At 38.4% G+C, this 16576-nt stretch overlaps 1 protein-coding gene across 1 annotated transcript in view; it reads right to left on the reverse strand.

Annotated features, from left to right (window-relative positions):
* The window catches only part of LOC123506322 (titin-like), a 170244-nt gene that overhangs the window by 78360 nt on the left and 75308 nt on the right, over nt 1-16576 (reverse strand). Inside the window, 9 exon segments of the mRNA XM_045258289.1 lie at nt 3515-3595; nt 4162-5151; nt 5876-6005; nt 6562-6719; nt 10259-10339; nt 11152-11375; nt 11635-11833; nt 12379-12990; nt 13360-13980. Of these exon segments, the coding sequence (XP_045114224.1) occupies nt 3515-3595; nt 4162-5151; nt 5876-6005; nt 6562-6719; nt 10259-10339; nt 11152-11375; nt 11635-11833; nt 12379-12990; nt 13360-13980 (3096 nt within the window).

Raw genomic sequence — 16576 nt, forward strand, 5'->3', positions numbered from 1 at the left:
GTATCCTGAAGTAGTATGTGAGTAGTTTTCCCCCTAAAAGGTGTTGTTGCTGGTGTCTCTCTCACTAGTGTTGTTTCCTGGACAGGTGTTGATGCTGGTGTCTCCCTAGCTGGTGTTATTGCTGGTGTTTTATCAACTGGTGTTGGTTTTCCCTTTGATATTGTTTCTGGTGTCTCCTCAACTGGTGTTATTTCTGGTATCTTATCCTCTGGTGTTGTTTTGGGTGTCTTATCAACTGGTGTTTGATTTTCCATAACTGGTGTTGTTGGTGTTGTTTCCTCAATTGCAGTTGCTTTTCCCTTAACTGGTGTTGATGTTGCCTCCTGAACTGGTGTTGATACTGGTGTTTCTTTAACTGATGTTGTTCTGAGTGTTTCCTCAAATAGTGTAGTTTTCTGATCTTGTGTTGCTACTGGTGTCTCATCAAATGGTGATGGCTTTCTCTTTACTTGTGTTGTTGTTGGTTTCTCATGAGCTGGTGCTGATTTTTTCCTAATTAGTGATGAATCTGGAGTCTCCCAAACTGGCATATTTACTGGTGTTTCCTTATATGATATTGGTGTTCCCCTGTCTAGTGTTTGTGTTGTTACTTCCTGATCTTGCACTGGTATTGTTTCTAGTGTTTCCTGAATTGTTGTCTCTGGTGTTGTTGGTGTTTTCTCAATGTGTGTTGGTTTCTCCCTAACTGGTGTTGATACAAGTGGCTTCCTGACCGGTGTTGATACTTGTGTCTCTTTATCTAGTATTGTTTTTTCTTTAACTGGTGTTGTCACTGGTGCCTCTTCCACTGGTATTGATTCTTCCCTAAATGGTAATTCTAATGGTGTCTCCTCAACTGGTGGTGATTTTCCCCTGACTGGAGTCTCCTCAACTGGTGTTGGTTCTAGTGTCTTCTCAAATAGTGGTGATTTTTCCCTAACTGGTGTTGTTTCTTGTGTCTCCTCAGATGGTGTTGATAATGGTGTTGATTTTTCCTTAACTGGTGTTGTTTCAGGTATTAGTTTTTCCTTAATTGATGTTGATACTGGTGTCTCAATTGGTGTCTTCTGGATTGGTGTTATTTCTAGTGTATCCTCATCTAGTATCATTTGTGGTGTCTCCTGAACAGATTTCTCCTGATCCAGTGTTGGTTTTCTCCTACCTAGCTTTGCCACTGGTTTCTCCTGGACTGGTGTTGTTTTTGGTGTCACCTTAACTGGTGTTGTTTCTGGTGTCTCCTGAACTAGTGCTTTCTCTGGTGTCCCTTGACCTGGCATTGTCCTTCCTTTAAGTGGCACTGTCACTGGTATATCCTGAACTGGTGTTGGTATTTCCTCAATTAGTGTTGCTATTTCCTCAAATGGTTTAGCTGACTGCATTTCTTTTGATGATGGTGTAGGTTTTTCAACAGAGGGGATGGTGTGGGAGTTTCCTCAAACAATTTATAATGTGGCTGTTCTTGATCTGATTCTAGGTTTAGTTTTTCCTCATCTGTTACAGTTTGTGTTTTGTCTGTGTGTTTTGGCTTTGTTTTATCAACTTGTGTCAATGCCAGTAATAGTTTGCCCTTAAATGATGTTGGTATTAGTTTTTGGTCTTTCTCATCTGATTTTTCATGAACTGGAATCATCTTATCCTCATCTAATACAGGGAATGGCTCTGCTTCATGTGTTGTTGGTGTAGGTGTTGATTTTGAGTGCTTAGAAATAGTATGTATTGGTTTTGTGTGTTTGGGTGTTGATGTTGGTTTTGTGTCTTCACTAATAAGTGTTCGTCTTTTGTGTCCATGAGTGAGTGATGGTGTTGTGTGTTCTGGAGTAAGTGTTGTTTTTGAGTGTTTGAGAATTTGCGTCGGCTTTTTCTGTTCAGGTGTTGGTTCCATGTGTTTGGGTGCTGGTTTCAGCACTTTATGCAGTGCCAGCTTGTCTTCATCTTCCATAAGTGTGTGTTTTTTAGCTCTCTTTGATGCAGATGTTAATTTATCTTCCAGAACATTAACTGGTTGTGTATCAGTTAGTGTTGTGAGTGTTGGCATTGTGTCTTCCTGGGTGAGTGTTGGTGTTGTGTCTGCTGAGGGAATAGCTTGTCAGTGTTGAAGTCCTAAGTGTTTCAATTAGTTTACTCAGGGAAAAGTGTGTTGTAAAAATTGACATGGAGTTAATTTTTCCCTTATATCTACATAGAAGTGTGTACATGTTTAAAATTTATGGTGGTTCTATACATATAATAGATATATGTTATTTTCTTTTCAGAATGAAGAACAAGTGCCCAATATGTGAGAAGAGAATTTAAGTTTGTGTATATCATAATAGTATTAAAATTACTAATATTATGCATGAGTTGAAAATATATCATTGTGTGAAAGTGACATTTCTTTGGATAGAATATAATCTTATATTTTGGATATGAATGTGCAATTGTAAATATGTTATATATATATATATATATATATATATATATATATATATATATATATATATATATATATATATATATATAATGACTGGTATTAATTGTACTTTGTTTTTAGTTTAACATAAAAAACAACACAAAAAATATAAAATAATAAGGTTAAAACATACCCTAGGAAAGTTAAAATGTCAACATGTGTGTGTATCTGTGCATATACATACATATGTTCAATAATGTCAATATCTGTAATGTGTCTGATCCTAACCTTTATGCCATGGGACTATTTTATGTGCTTTTATCTCGATACTAGATTCTTCATAGTCCTATTAAGTCTTTCAAAACCATAAATTACATGAATATCTACAGTCTCTTTACAATAGCAGTTTGACTCACAGGATGGACAAAACTGTTTATATTATGATGAAAAAAGAGACTGAACACTTATGGATGTTGTTCTTTTACTGACATATTAAAATATTTTCCATAGCACATAAATATCAGTCGTCATGTCAGTCAGAATACATATTTTTTTGTTAATTCAAGGAGGTATTAGTAATCTGTATATAACACCTAGCTTGTGTTTTGTGTTCATATGGTGCATATATAATTAGTAATAAATAAAGGTGTAGTAAATATCTTTAACATAAGTAAGGACAATATTGAAGGGAAAAAACATAAAATACAATGGTTAGCACATTAGAATGGTCAGAATCTGTGGTGGTAATTTGACCACGGATCTTTCAGCTCCTATGTTGCCCCACCATGACTGTTGCTACTGACACCATAAGGATTACATGTTTGCAAATACTGACAACTCAACTGGAATCTGAACAAGCAACAAACAGAAATGACAGGGAGTTAAGTACATGACACACTAATAGCAGTCACTGGATCTGATGGAAAAATTTTGGCATATGTGTGATTAGAAAGAATTCCAAGCATCAGGTAATTGTAGGAAACCAAACCCAGTCTATATTCCATTCCTTGCTTCCTTGCCTGACTTGTATATTTTCTACATTATTTTCTGTAGCACAGTTTAGTGGGGTAACATAACACTTTGAAGAGAAATGCTGGAAATAATAGATGAATGGACTGAAGAGTTGAAAAGTAGGTATTGGCTTACCTGATTTGATCTTGGATACCTTAACAGTCTTCTTCTCCTCCTCATGTATCACCTCTGATGCCTCCTCTGTCGTCACTTTCTCTGTGGGTTGCATGCATGATGGTCAGCCTCTAGCTAACACACCACGCATCACAGGCCAATCTTCATTCTATCTAAACACTCATTTGATTCTGAACTATATCACTAGGGGATGCATTTGACTTGATGTCATTCATAGCTAGGGGAAAAAAATGATCTAAGTATTGATTATCTAGATTTCCACTATATAATGAATATGTATGATACTAAGAAATATTAGCTACACTGCTAAAAATTCAATCATTTAATATTTTCCTGACTTTCATAAATGTTTATATATCTAAATCTAACCCAAAATTCTCATAACCTCACACTTCTGTTGACTTATGAAGTCAATGATCAACGTAAAAAATTATATATAACATTCTAAAACATTTATAAAAAATAATTCTTCAAAAAATATACTCAGGTTTCTGAACCCAAGGTATCTAAAAAGATCTTTAAAAAACAAGAAATATTCTACAAACACCAATTACTAATCCCTCTCATTCTACAATGAGGTACTGCAGAGACAAGACAAAGTAGGACAGACTGGAGACTCAGAACACAACAAGGTAACCAAAGCTTACCATATTTAGCTTCTCGGTAAGCCTCCTCAACTAACACCTGTGCAACCATGACTGAGTGGCCATGTTTCTCCACAATGTTGATTAGTGGCTGTTGACTCTCGGGCTTCTTCAAGGCTGGGAGTTTTCCAGCCTCACAGAAAGCAATGATCTCTTCAGTCTCCATTCCTTGATTTATCATCTGAGAGATCTTGGTAAGCTCCTGAGTAGTGGAGGAGAACAAGCCCATCTCTCTGGGGACAATCTCCTTGAAGAGAGTGTCTGGTTTGATGTTCTTAGCGTGCTTCACCATGCGCAGGAAAGCTTTGAGGCCAACAGGATGCTTCTTCGCCTGCTCCTGAGTCTCTTGAGCTAAAACAATGGACACATTCCTCTGGTGGCCAATGTGTTCACAAATTTTGACAAGTGCTGGTTGAATCTTGGGTTGGAGAAGAGTCTTAAACTCCCCAGCCCTGAACTTTGCCCAAATTTCATTGACTTTCACATTGCTCTTAAGCATTGTATGAATCTGTGATAGTTCCTGCATAACTTCCTTTTCCTCAAAGAACTGAGGAGCAATATCCTTGACAACCTCCTCACCCTTGATGGATGTCTCTGAAACTTTCACAAAACATTTCACACCAGGAATCTGGTTTGGAGCAAATTCATTGGGTTGTATTGTAGGATAGCGTTCCTCAAGAGTCACAGGAGCCTTCCAATTGGTATAAACCTCTGCCACACAACGTTCCGTGGCAGATGAAAAGACCCTAGTTTTCTTTTCTTCAACCAAGGGCTTCTTACAAGCCTTCTTTTTGGCTTCTTTAAGCTCTTTCTGAAGCTGGACTGAACGCTCCTGCTTCTCCACTTTCAATCTTTCCAAGGCTTCATGGTGTTCTTTCCTTATTTTTATAGCACGCTCTCTCTCCTTCTCTTTCATTTGTTCAGCAGCATGTTGGATGTGTACAGCTGCATACCTTTCATCATCAATCTTCAACTTCTCTTCAAAGGTCAGTTCTGGGATTAAGAAATTCAAAACTCTTTGTAGTTACTGTCTTAAAGAGTACTAAAACCAGAGCCAAGAGTTGGTGTGTCAGGTTGTCAGTGTTTAGTGTCTCAGTATTAAGCATCAAACCACAACACAAGGGGCACAACTTTGCTGCTCCTCACACAACAATCATGGAATCAAAAAGGTTAATAATTTATACTAAAATTTGAGATTGTGCCTCTTATGCTGTACTGTGTAATAGGAAATAAAATGTTGTATCAGCATAATGATAAAATAATAATAACAGTAATGGTAATAATAAAGTAGTAATGGCAATGATAATCATAATGGTAAGTGTAGTAATAATAATAATAATAATAATAATAATGATAATAATGACAATAATAATAATAATGGCAATAATAATAATAATAATAGCATTAAACATAAATATAGCATTGTAATAAAGTTATTGCAGTTGTCAGGTTAAATTATATTCTTATAGCTGTTAATATTATTGCTGAAGCAATTAGCAGTAGGCAATCGGTTTTTTGAGCAGCAGCTTTCTTTCATTAGCATAAATATAAAAATAAAATTTCAAAAGTAATTCTAAATTGCTGCTTAAATAATAAAATCATAACTGTCCTCAATACATACATACACAATACGTACGCATGATTTGGTGCGAGTTTTATATATGCATACAGAGAGGACGTTGTGAGTTAAGGCCACAAAATATTTGCTGGATCTCACCTGTCACCTCCAGTGTGGCCTTGGAGAAAATCTCTCCCTCAGAGTTGACTGCACGGCAGGTGTATTCTCCCTTCATCTCAGGGCGAGCCTGAACCACTGTCAGCATTGCCTTGTCATTGCGGACTCTCATCTATGGCAAACACAGCAGTACAGGATGAGAACATCTTTACCAAAACACAAAAACCAACTTTTCATCAGATATACAAACTAATGCAGTACATTTCTTTTCATCTCTTCATCTGACATACAAACCTTATACTCGTCATCAACATACATTACTGCATTACTAAACATGGTAAATACAGGAGACTGTCTCATGTACCGTTCAGTATTAGCAAATCTGCTCTCTCTCTCTCTCTCTCTTACACACACACATACACACACACACACACACAAAATGATGTATATGTGACCTAATCAATCAGTATACATAAATGATACATCCTTATATAATGTAACACTTTCACATAAAATTAGACAACACCTTTGAGCTGCTCCTTCAAGCATAGGAAAGCTTTAATAAAAGAAAGAAAAAAAAAGGAAATAAAGATATGATGCAGATTAGAAAATATGTCCATTAATAGTAACTTCCTCAGATCTAAAATGGTCAATTCCAAGTATGTGTTCATGATCTTATATTCTTTATACCCTTATTTCACTACAGAAGAGCAGAAGCCTCTGCATACCTGGTAAGAAGCATGCTGGCGAATGAGCTTGTTGTTGTGGTACCAGCTGATGTCTGGCTTGGGGTTACCCGTGAAAGTGGTAGTGAACGTGACAGTTTCCATTTCCTTAATATGTGAGTCTTCAATTTCTTGTGTGAATTCAGGTTTGGTGTGTTTGGCTGCATATGAAGAACAACACATCATTAGTAATTTCAATAAAATATTTTCCTCTTTTTTCAATGAAATACTAGAATATTTCCTTTGGAATTTGAAACTAGAATAAATTAATCATTATTTGCACTACCTTAACAACTGTTATCTGGTATCCAAAGAACATTTCCTTCACAAACTGTAAGTGAACTTGTAATTCTAATTCAGTTCCTGAGAAGTGTTATGCTTAATTTTTTGACACATCACACATCCCTTGTTGAAATTACTGAAGCATCTCAGCCTTTTTTGTTTATTCCTATTTGTTCAATTCACATTCCTAAAATAAAGACATGCAATAGTCATCTAATGATACTCTATCTGATACAAATGTTGTACATCTTCCAAAACACCCCAAAAAAATACAAAAGTTTCCTAAGACAATGGACAGGTGACTCCATTTCTGCCTCATATGATAGATTTTATGTAAGATATTGAAGATTTACATTAACTTATTTTAAATCAAGCAATGAGTAAAATTCATACTTCTGTTTATATGATAAATATGCTTTCTCCTCCATGTTTATTGTAAATCATGCAAAAAAGCTTTGAAATTATGCAACATAAACACACAACACAGCTTACCTTACACTACATAGGGACTAATCCATACACTCATTCTCAAGCAACAAAAATTCTTCAAGGCTGTCTGCCCTTTTCAAATTTTCACTGTTCCCACCCTTGCAGGAATCTTCTCCTTCACTTATAATGTTGCTGCACTGCTTTGAGTTTGAGATAGATGAGCACTTAGAAAAAAATGATTTCTGTGGTGAATTTCTATTTACAGGTTCCTTAAGAGGGAACAGTGTTATTTTGGAAATGCGTGAAACCTTAGCAGGTGAAGTGCCTAATGTTATATCTCCTGTGATCTGGGTCACACTATCTGGGCTTGTGTTCTGTGTCTTTACTTGCGTGGGCCCAGGATGCTGAGACATGACAGGAGTTGAAGCTGAAGCTGAAAACAAAGACTTTCGACTTGTTACAGGACTCAACACTGTCACTGAGGAAGATCTAGTGTTTGTGTATATATTGGAACTTTGTAAGGAAGATGAGGGTTTAACAGGGACAGGGCTTTTGCTTCTGCTAGTGAGTGGGCTTGATGGCTGGCTCACTTCTGGGGTTGTGGGCTTCCCAGAAGGGCTCGGGAGCTTGGGAGCTACTGGCAGAGGACTTCTGGTTCTTGAGGTTCTTACAGTCTCATCACTAAACTTTCTATGTGACTGATCCATTCCTCTGTCCACTGACATTGTTCTGGGTGGTCTCACCAAGCACCTCTGTCGCTTTTCTCGAGATGGTCTGGGAGATTCCTGGGGACTTGAGTCTTCTAGCTCCTCTGTTGATGAGTACTGGTATATTGGCATTGGTATTTTTGTGCTTTCATGTATCTGTTTAAATGTTTTCCTGATAAGCTGAGGTGTTGTTAGAGGGGAACTCGGTTCACTCCAAATATTTCTTTTGGGGCTTTCTGTTATTCCAGTCAGGTTGTCAGATGAAGGCTCTCTTGATATCTTGTTACAGTTCTCTCCTCTGGGTGAAAGTTTTCGCACCTGTTTTGGTGTTGAAACAGGAGTAGAATCATTGGACTTTGAGAGCCTAGGAATTTTGGAGTCTCTCTGATTTTCTGAAAGTGAATTGTATGAAGAACTTAGAGGAAGCTTATTTGGAGATGACACATGTTCCTTCCTGGTTAAAATAGGGGTAGCAGGCAAACTTGAGCACAGTCTGGTGCTATTGCTTGCTGACTTATCACTTCTACTCCATCTGGCTGACCGCATGTCTAGTCTGTCAGAATCTGCAGATAATTTCCTCTCCATATCAAACTTACTGAGGGAAATTTGACACTCTGATTTGAAAGTCTGATCCAGAGGCTTTGACTTGGCCACATATCTGTTAACTTTTGAATTTCCTATTTGTACCTTAGAATTCATATCTTTTTGAGACTCATCTTGCTTACAGAGCACCTTCTGATTTGAGACATCCTGATACTTCGAGCATGAGGATGAGACTAGGGCTTCCACATTCTTTAGTATTGGTTTGCGTCTTAATGTTGGTGTCAGCTGATGTCTTGTTCTTTCTACACATTCTTGTTGAGTAGTGTTCTCTGTTTTAGCAACATCTGGAGATAGTATCGATTTACATGCAGTATTCTTCAAAATTGATTTCCTATGTATCTTTTTGTGTGAACTTTTGATATTACTAGATTCTAAAGTTGTGGTTGGCACTGTTCCTGATTCAGTGTTTTGTTGTTGCTTTGAGATCTCATCAGTAAGAGAACATATTAAGTCTGCTGTTGATACTTCTGTATTTACTGATCCCTTTTGGAAGTGTATGGCAGATATGCGTTGATCAGCTGCTTCACTGGCACTGGATTGTGGTGAAATATCAATTGTAGTACTGACTGTGTAGTGATCAGCTGCTTCTTCATCTTTTCCTATAGGTTTCTTCACTGATTTAGTTAGAATTTGTGAGTTTTCTACAGAGTTTGCTGAAATATCTTTATCACCTATTACTGATTTATCAGGACTGGAGTGTCCATTAATGTTCACCCGTGAAGGGAACTGTTCTGATGACTTTTGTCTTTTATTTTGTTCAATAGTCATTTCTATTTCTGCAGTGATATCAGCCTGTGCCAATGAGCTTAAAGCTTCAATCACCTGAGATATTGAATTCCTATGGGAGCTGAGATAATTTGACATCACTGTTTTGGCATAGTTTGGTGAGTTACTTTGGGTCTCATCTTCTGACACTGTGGAAGGTGTGTCACCATCAAATTTGAAGTGAACATGTTTGGTACCTGGGCTGAGAAGAGATGATTTGGTGGCAATAAGACTCTCTTGATCATCAGTGATGTAAGAAGAGCCAACTGTCTGATCACTGTGTCGTCGACTTGGTGCTTCACTCTCAGAAATGAACACGGAATCACTACCCATGGATAGGTCACCAAAAGACACTGAACTTGCTAATTCAAGATGCGACAAGTGATCACTCTGAAGTTCACTGGGTGGAATATCACTCGGGCATTCAGAGTCAATCTCAGTGTCACATTCTGAGACAGTATCTTTGCTACTCATGCATGAAGGGTTAATGGATACTGAGGATCTTTCAAGACTGTCTACAGATATGCTGGTTCTGTATGTACTTGTACTGATAACACTACCAACCCAGATGCATGGCTCTTGGTTGACAGGGCGAGGGACTAAGAGTGGTCTAGGTGAAGGCAACACACAGGAAACAGCAGAATTTTGTAAACACATTCCCTGTTCTGGGTCAGAGGACACTGGCAGGACAGGCTGGGTAACAGATGACAAGCTGGAGTTAGACACAGAAGAACATTGGGAATAAGAGGACTGGCACACAGAGGGACATGGCAGCACAGGTGGTGGGGACTGCAAAACAGGGTGGGGGTACTGCAGCTTAGATTGTGAGGACTGCAACACAGGCCTAGATGCAGAGTCCCAAGAGGCGTTGCAATGGGCACCTCTCCGGCGTGCACGGGAACGCTCCACAATACCTGTCATGGCCTCTTTGAGGTCCTCCATACGAGTCACCCATTCAGGCTTGCGGTACAGCTTGGATGTCTCCTCCGTGTGTTCTGTGTGTGGATACACTTAGTAAGAACAAGCTCCATTTGAAGGTAAGCAGAACAAAAGAGAAATTGCAAAATAAATTACTGATGCTTAAAAAAACAAACTTAGGAATACCTCAAAAATTAAATGGCTTGTCAGATGTGAGCAGCATAATAAGCAATATTTGATTAACATTGTAGGATTAATTACAAAGCATTTGTAAAGTTGCAACATAGCTAAGTATATCAGCATAAAAATCATAAAACAATATCACCACCACCAATGCTGTAAGCAAACAGAAAAAGGAATCACAGTAAATAAGGAAGAAACTCATTATAAAACCTGTAAATGAAAGTTCAAATTATTATGATAAATGATGTCATGATATCTAGATGATGCAAATGTTTAGAACATCAATATAAGTGGTTAATAATTGTGTTGTTGTTAAAGTATAGAATGTGGAGAAAGTAATTGTAAAGATCAGTGGCAGATGTTCAGAAATGAACAACGGAGCTACAGTTGATGCACGAAGACCTGCAAGAAAATGGGAAGCAGATATGCAGAAATGAATCTGCATAACTAATTCCACATCATGAACACAACACTTGCACTACTGATAATAGTGACCTTGAACATGTATGCTCATACAGAAATAAATAAGATTATTGAAAATTAAAAAAAAAAAACTTTTAACTTTTCAATATGAACAGACTCTTCAATTGATTAAATGATCAAACAAATACAAGAATTAAATATTTACTTGAAGGACTGGCAAAGAAAAAGTTAAACAATTAGTTATTTATGATTATTACGAAAGAATAAAATACAGTCAACATACCCTGGAGGACGACAACAGTGGTTACAGTAGTGTCAATGCCATTCCTGTTGACAGCCTCACAGGTATACTCCCCACAGTCGTCCAGGGTTGCATATGGGATGTTGAGAACTGTGGTGCCATCCTCGTATGTCTCTAAGGCAACATTCTCTGTCGTCTCAATTGGCATGTTGTCAACATGCCATTTGACAGTTGGTTTGGGGTACCCAGTGGGCTTTGTGATCAGCCTGAATACATAGTTAACATCATTATTAATGACAGTATATAGTTAAAAATACTTTCCCTTTCATTCTTATTGTTTTTGCTCTAGCAAAAAGGTACAAGAGAAACTAACCAGTTCCTAAAGAAGAAAGTGAAAAGATTATCCAAAATTGAAGGTGTCATTAGAGAAATGAAGAGTCACCTTGTTCATGTTATCAATACTTTGGTAGGTTGTAAACAGGTGAGTAGATTAAAGAATATTAAACAACTACTTCATGGTCTCACCTTACAGGGCTGCCTTCTTTCACCTCCACCACCTTTGCAAGTCTTGTGACAAAGAAGGGAGAGGAACCTGCCTCTGAGGTGTCTGACTCCGAGCCCTTTTCAATCTCCTCTGTCTCTTCTTCTTCAGAAGGTGACAGAATGGCCTTGTCTGAGACTGAGGTTACAGTTGCTACCTCAGAGTCAGGCTGGTACTCATAAGCTGTTACAAGAAGGTAACTATATTACAATCTTATTACTTTGAATATAAAATTGTTTCACAATGAAATGAATATTCTATATACTTAACAAATTTAAATCAATGCCAGTAGTAACATAAGAAAATTATTAGCCAAAAGTTGAAATGCAAAATCTATAAAAGATAATCAAAATTCATATCTTTGAAAGATAACTGAAGTGATAAAGTACATACTTTCAGGCACTACAAAATGCAAACTTATTCACAACTAAATTTTGGTGCACAAATTACATATCAATGAAATTCTTAAATTTCAACAAACTACTGAAACTGAAAGGGATGATAAGAGAAGTGTTAGTCATTAACAAGAGTATCTGTGTTCATGTTTCCTACCAAGAATAAGACTACATAATCTAAAAAGTAATATGTACTAGAAGTAAAAGAAAACTGATCAAAAGTACACCAGCAACACAAGTACTTCTCCAGAGGGAGGCACAGCAGCAGACAAAGCTAAAGCAGGAAAGCTGGTGCTTCTTCAAGACAGAGAGACAACAGGAGACCAAACTTACACTCCACAGCCAGGTTAGCTGTGGTTCGGGCTTCCCCAGCTTTGTTACGTGCTATGCAGGTGTAGTCTCCTGCATCCTCCGGGAATACTTCACTGATCTCCAACCCAGCATGTCCATCAGGGGTTTGGGTTAAATGCACCTCCCGGTGATGGCCAATTGGGCGGCCATTTTGGAGCCACAGCAGGCGAGGCTTTGGGCGTCCTGTGACTCGGCACTTAAAACGAATCTCATCTCCATCCATCACTCGGATTGGGGTCAAAGGAGGATTGAAGGCAGGTGGCTCAGCCTCCTCTGCTCCCTCCCCCTCCACCAATAGTGTGGCTGTGGAGGAGGCTCGGCCAATGGGATTCTGGGCAGTGACAGTGTAGTCACCTGAGTCATCCTCAAAGAGTTCCCCAAGAACAAGAGAAGTCTTATTGTCTCTGCTTGTGATCTGTACTTCAATCTCTTCATCAGCAGTTATTTTCTGGCCATGTCTGTACCATGTGAATTCAGCCTCTGGCTTTGAAGTTACCTCAGCTTCTAAGAAGGCAACTTCTCCTTCAGGAATTATCTGAGGTTGTAATGGTTTGATGAACAGTGGTGGTTTCATTTCTATCACTTCTTCAGGTTCTAGTGGAAGGAAAGGGACATTTTTTTTGACAAAAAAATATCATGCATACATGTTAGTTATGTAATTATAATTAGGAGTAAAGTATCTCTCATTCATGTAGTGCTGAAGCCTACACATTTGTTTCAGCCATGTAGATAGCTTCAGCCAGACAAGTTAGACATGGCCAAGCTGTCTCAGTTTCAAGTAGATATGGAACTAAGACCAGTTATACATTACCTTGCCTAACTTGTAAGGCCACACATCTAGTGGCTAGAAACGTATGCTTGGCACTAAATATCGTAAAAATATTTCATCTCAGAAGATATAAGTGGTTGATAACGGAATGTCATCATGTTCCCAGTATGTAAAAATTGTTAGGGTTAACTTACGTGATACAATAACTGTAGCTAGTGATCTGGCTTCTCCAGCCTCATTGAAAACTTTTACTTCGTACTCTCCAGTATCGTCCTCGAAAACTTCCTCCATACAGAGGGTCGTTTCGTCATCAAAGTGCTCAATCTTATAATCAAGGGAGGGCTTTAGTTCCTTGCCCTGATGATACCACTTAACAGTAGGTGGTGGAAAGGCTTCATAGCGAGCCTGGAGGACTAGGGGAGAAGCTCTCTTTATTATCTGGGGCTGGAGTGGGAAGGTAATTCGAGGAGCTTGTCTCAGCTCCTGCTTCTCCAAGATCTCCAAGTCCTCCACTGTAAGGTAAGTGGCAGTTTCATCTTGGCCGTGCTGGTTCACAGCAAGGCAGCGGTACAGTCCTGTGTCATCTATGAACACTTCACTGATAGTGAGAGCAGCTCGCCCTGTGGTGGCATCATACTCTTGGACAAATTCCTGAGAAGGCAAAATTTCTTGCTCAAGGTGATACCACAACACCCTTGGAGTGGGATTGCCTTTGACAGTGGCTTCCAGGACAGTCTTTGAGCCATGTTCCACCCTCTGGGGCTTCAGCGGCTCAATGAACTTCGGCGGCTGCCCTTGAGGCTTGTCTTTGCGTGCTGAAAGGTGGAAGCTTCAGATAATAATCTTGATTACATTCCCTGATGAACCAATAAACTGTTACAAATATTAATATTAAACCTGAATAGTTGGAATGTTAATTGTGGTTGATTAATATTGTGTACATTGTAAGGGGTAAGTAGATTAAGTGTTATAATAATTAATATGTGAAAACATAATCATGGAGACTGACAGGGGACTTAGCCAAAGCAGGCCATCAGTTTTCTTCAAGAAGCACACTTCATCTGAATGTCAAAGTCGCAAAGCATTGATACTGATGCAGAAGAGATACTGTCAGGACTTCCTTCAGTAATGAGGTCATGTCGCCGCTCCCGTGTACCATGGCGGGGATTAGATGTAACTTGAGACAGACCCCCTTGAAAGCTCGTCATAAATAATGGAGCATAGGGTGGAGAGGTCGTCACGGGTTTGGCTGCCAACCTTGACAAACACTTGAGGTAAAGATAACCATAGCCGGCTGCCAGGCTGGCGACCTGCGTCACGCTGCAAGCCTGCCGTCTAGCTTTCATTTTAACTTTAGGAGCCATAAGGCAAAAAATGTTTATAATTTCTCTTCCATTCTCACCGAATAAATTGGATGAAATATTTAATACCCTTCACACTGATACGGCAGGCTTGGGGCAGGCACCCCATGTGCCGATTGCCGCGCAACCCTCGCCAGTGAGGTCCTGCTGAGCAGCGTTCAGTGGCGTGATAAGCACAAACATCAGATAGATAATTAATGCCTATACTCACTAAAGTGTATTACTGTGTACATTCGTAAAGCTTAATGTGGTGTAAACAAAAAGGGGAAAAAAAGAGGAAGATAAGAAAAAAGAAAAGTTTACTTACAACAACTTCGCTGCGGAATAAATCCAATGTTAATATTAGCCAAGATCTTACGATCACGAAGATCTTTGGTATTAGTGATTATATTAGAGAAATATATATGCACACAAGTATAGAGTAGTATATACACACTAGCACTTCACTATGGAATATATAAACATCATATATATATATATATATATATATATATATATATATATATATATATATATATATATATATATATATATATATATATCACGTATATGTTTCAAATGACCACCACGCAGTAACGCCCATAAACCCAATATGATTTCACATGACTTCATTTCAGAAGAGTACGTTGACTTACGCCACAACCACGAAAACATGGTGTAGATGGCGGCTACTCGGTGAGCAGCAGCATCACCATCCCGAGACGTTCACCTGTGCACGGATCGACTCGGAGTGAAGCCCCGGCTGGCCAGAACCTGCCCTGTTGCGCCGCCGGCAAGTGACGTCATGCTCCTTGGCACGGCGAGACGCCCAAGAATTCATCCATACGCAATTCATTGAGATATTGTCTATGTATCATCAGGTACACTGCAGTCTGGTTTACTCAGCCAATCATAGACTATCGCTTTATTTTTGTGACTTTACATATAATAAGAACGGTGTGTGAGACTGCGTATGTGTTCATGAGCATCAATTAATCATAATTTAAGTTTCGAAAAGTCCTTATTTACAAATCAAAGGAGTGATTTTTTTTATACAGGTGGAACCGTTATGATCACCCCTACAATACATTTTATATAATAAATTATTTAAGTATATATTTAAATAGAAATGTATGTACGATTAGACTCACAACAAAACAAAAGGCATCATAATATCCGTACAGCAACTGGGGATCACGGCAGAGCCAAGAGGTTATGTACTACAATATATATGGAACAGGGCGGAGGCTGGCAAGTGAGCTCGAAAGTCCGCTATATTTTGGGCGATGGATCACGTGTGCCAAGAGGAGATAAATGACTTGTCTCTATCACCTGTGCAAATGGTTCACTGTACCCTTATTTATTTCCTGCGAAGGATATGATGAACTAATCGAGTAATAGTAGCTAGAATTATAACACATTAATCAACAAATGAGCAAGAAAGGTTTTAGAATTATCTCGAGACCTGAGGTTGCTGCCTTAAAGATCGTTTCCTTCGATAAGTAAACGTACTACATTAGTGAATAATCTTGTAAGAAAGCTTTTAGAATTATCACTAGATTTAAGATTTCTGTCTTCATGATCGTTATTCCTTGACAGGTGAAGCGCAAGGCACAGCGTGTGATCGATCGCGTCCTGTCAATGGTACCTTGGCAATGCTTCACCACGCAGTTTAAGCCAGCAGACTCCCACGCGCCAACTAATACAGTATTATGTTGCTGAGAGAATCGAGGGGAATAAGTGAGTGTTTGATTAAGTTTTGTGATCGAATTGCTTTAATAATAATAATAATGACTGCAGTAATAATAGTTGCAACAGTTATTATCACCATTATCATCATTATTATCGAATTTCTTCATATTATTTTTTATCATTTCGATTCATCATTATCGTCTTTGTTCTTGTTATTAAATCTGTTGAGTGAAGGCAACATATTTTAATCACCGGTCATAATATATTATGACAACAATAACAGCGGGCTACTTTCATTATCTAGAATTCTAGTCTCCAAAGACGAGCTAATGACGTTACACATTCCCATTCATCAGTAATCCTGTACCTCAGAATTTAT

The sequence above is a fragment of the Portunus trituberculatus genome, chromosome 19, assembly GCF_017591435.1.
Source record: "Portunus trituberculatus isolate SZX2019 chromosome 19, ASM1759143v1, whole genome shotgun sequence".
In the NCBI taxonomy this organism is placed as follows: domain Eukaryota; kingdom Metazoa; phylum Arthropoda; class Malacostraca; order Decapoda; family Portunidae; genus Portunus; species Portunus trituberculatus.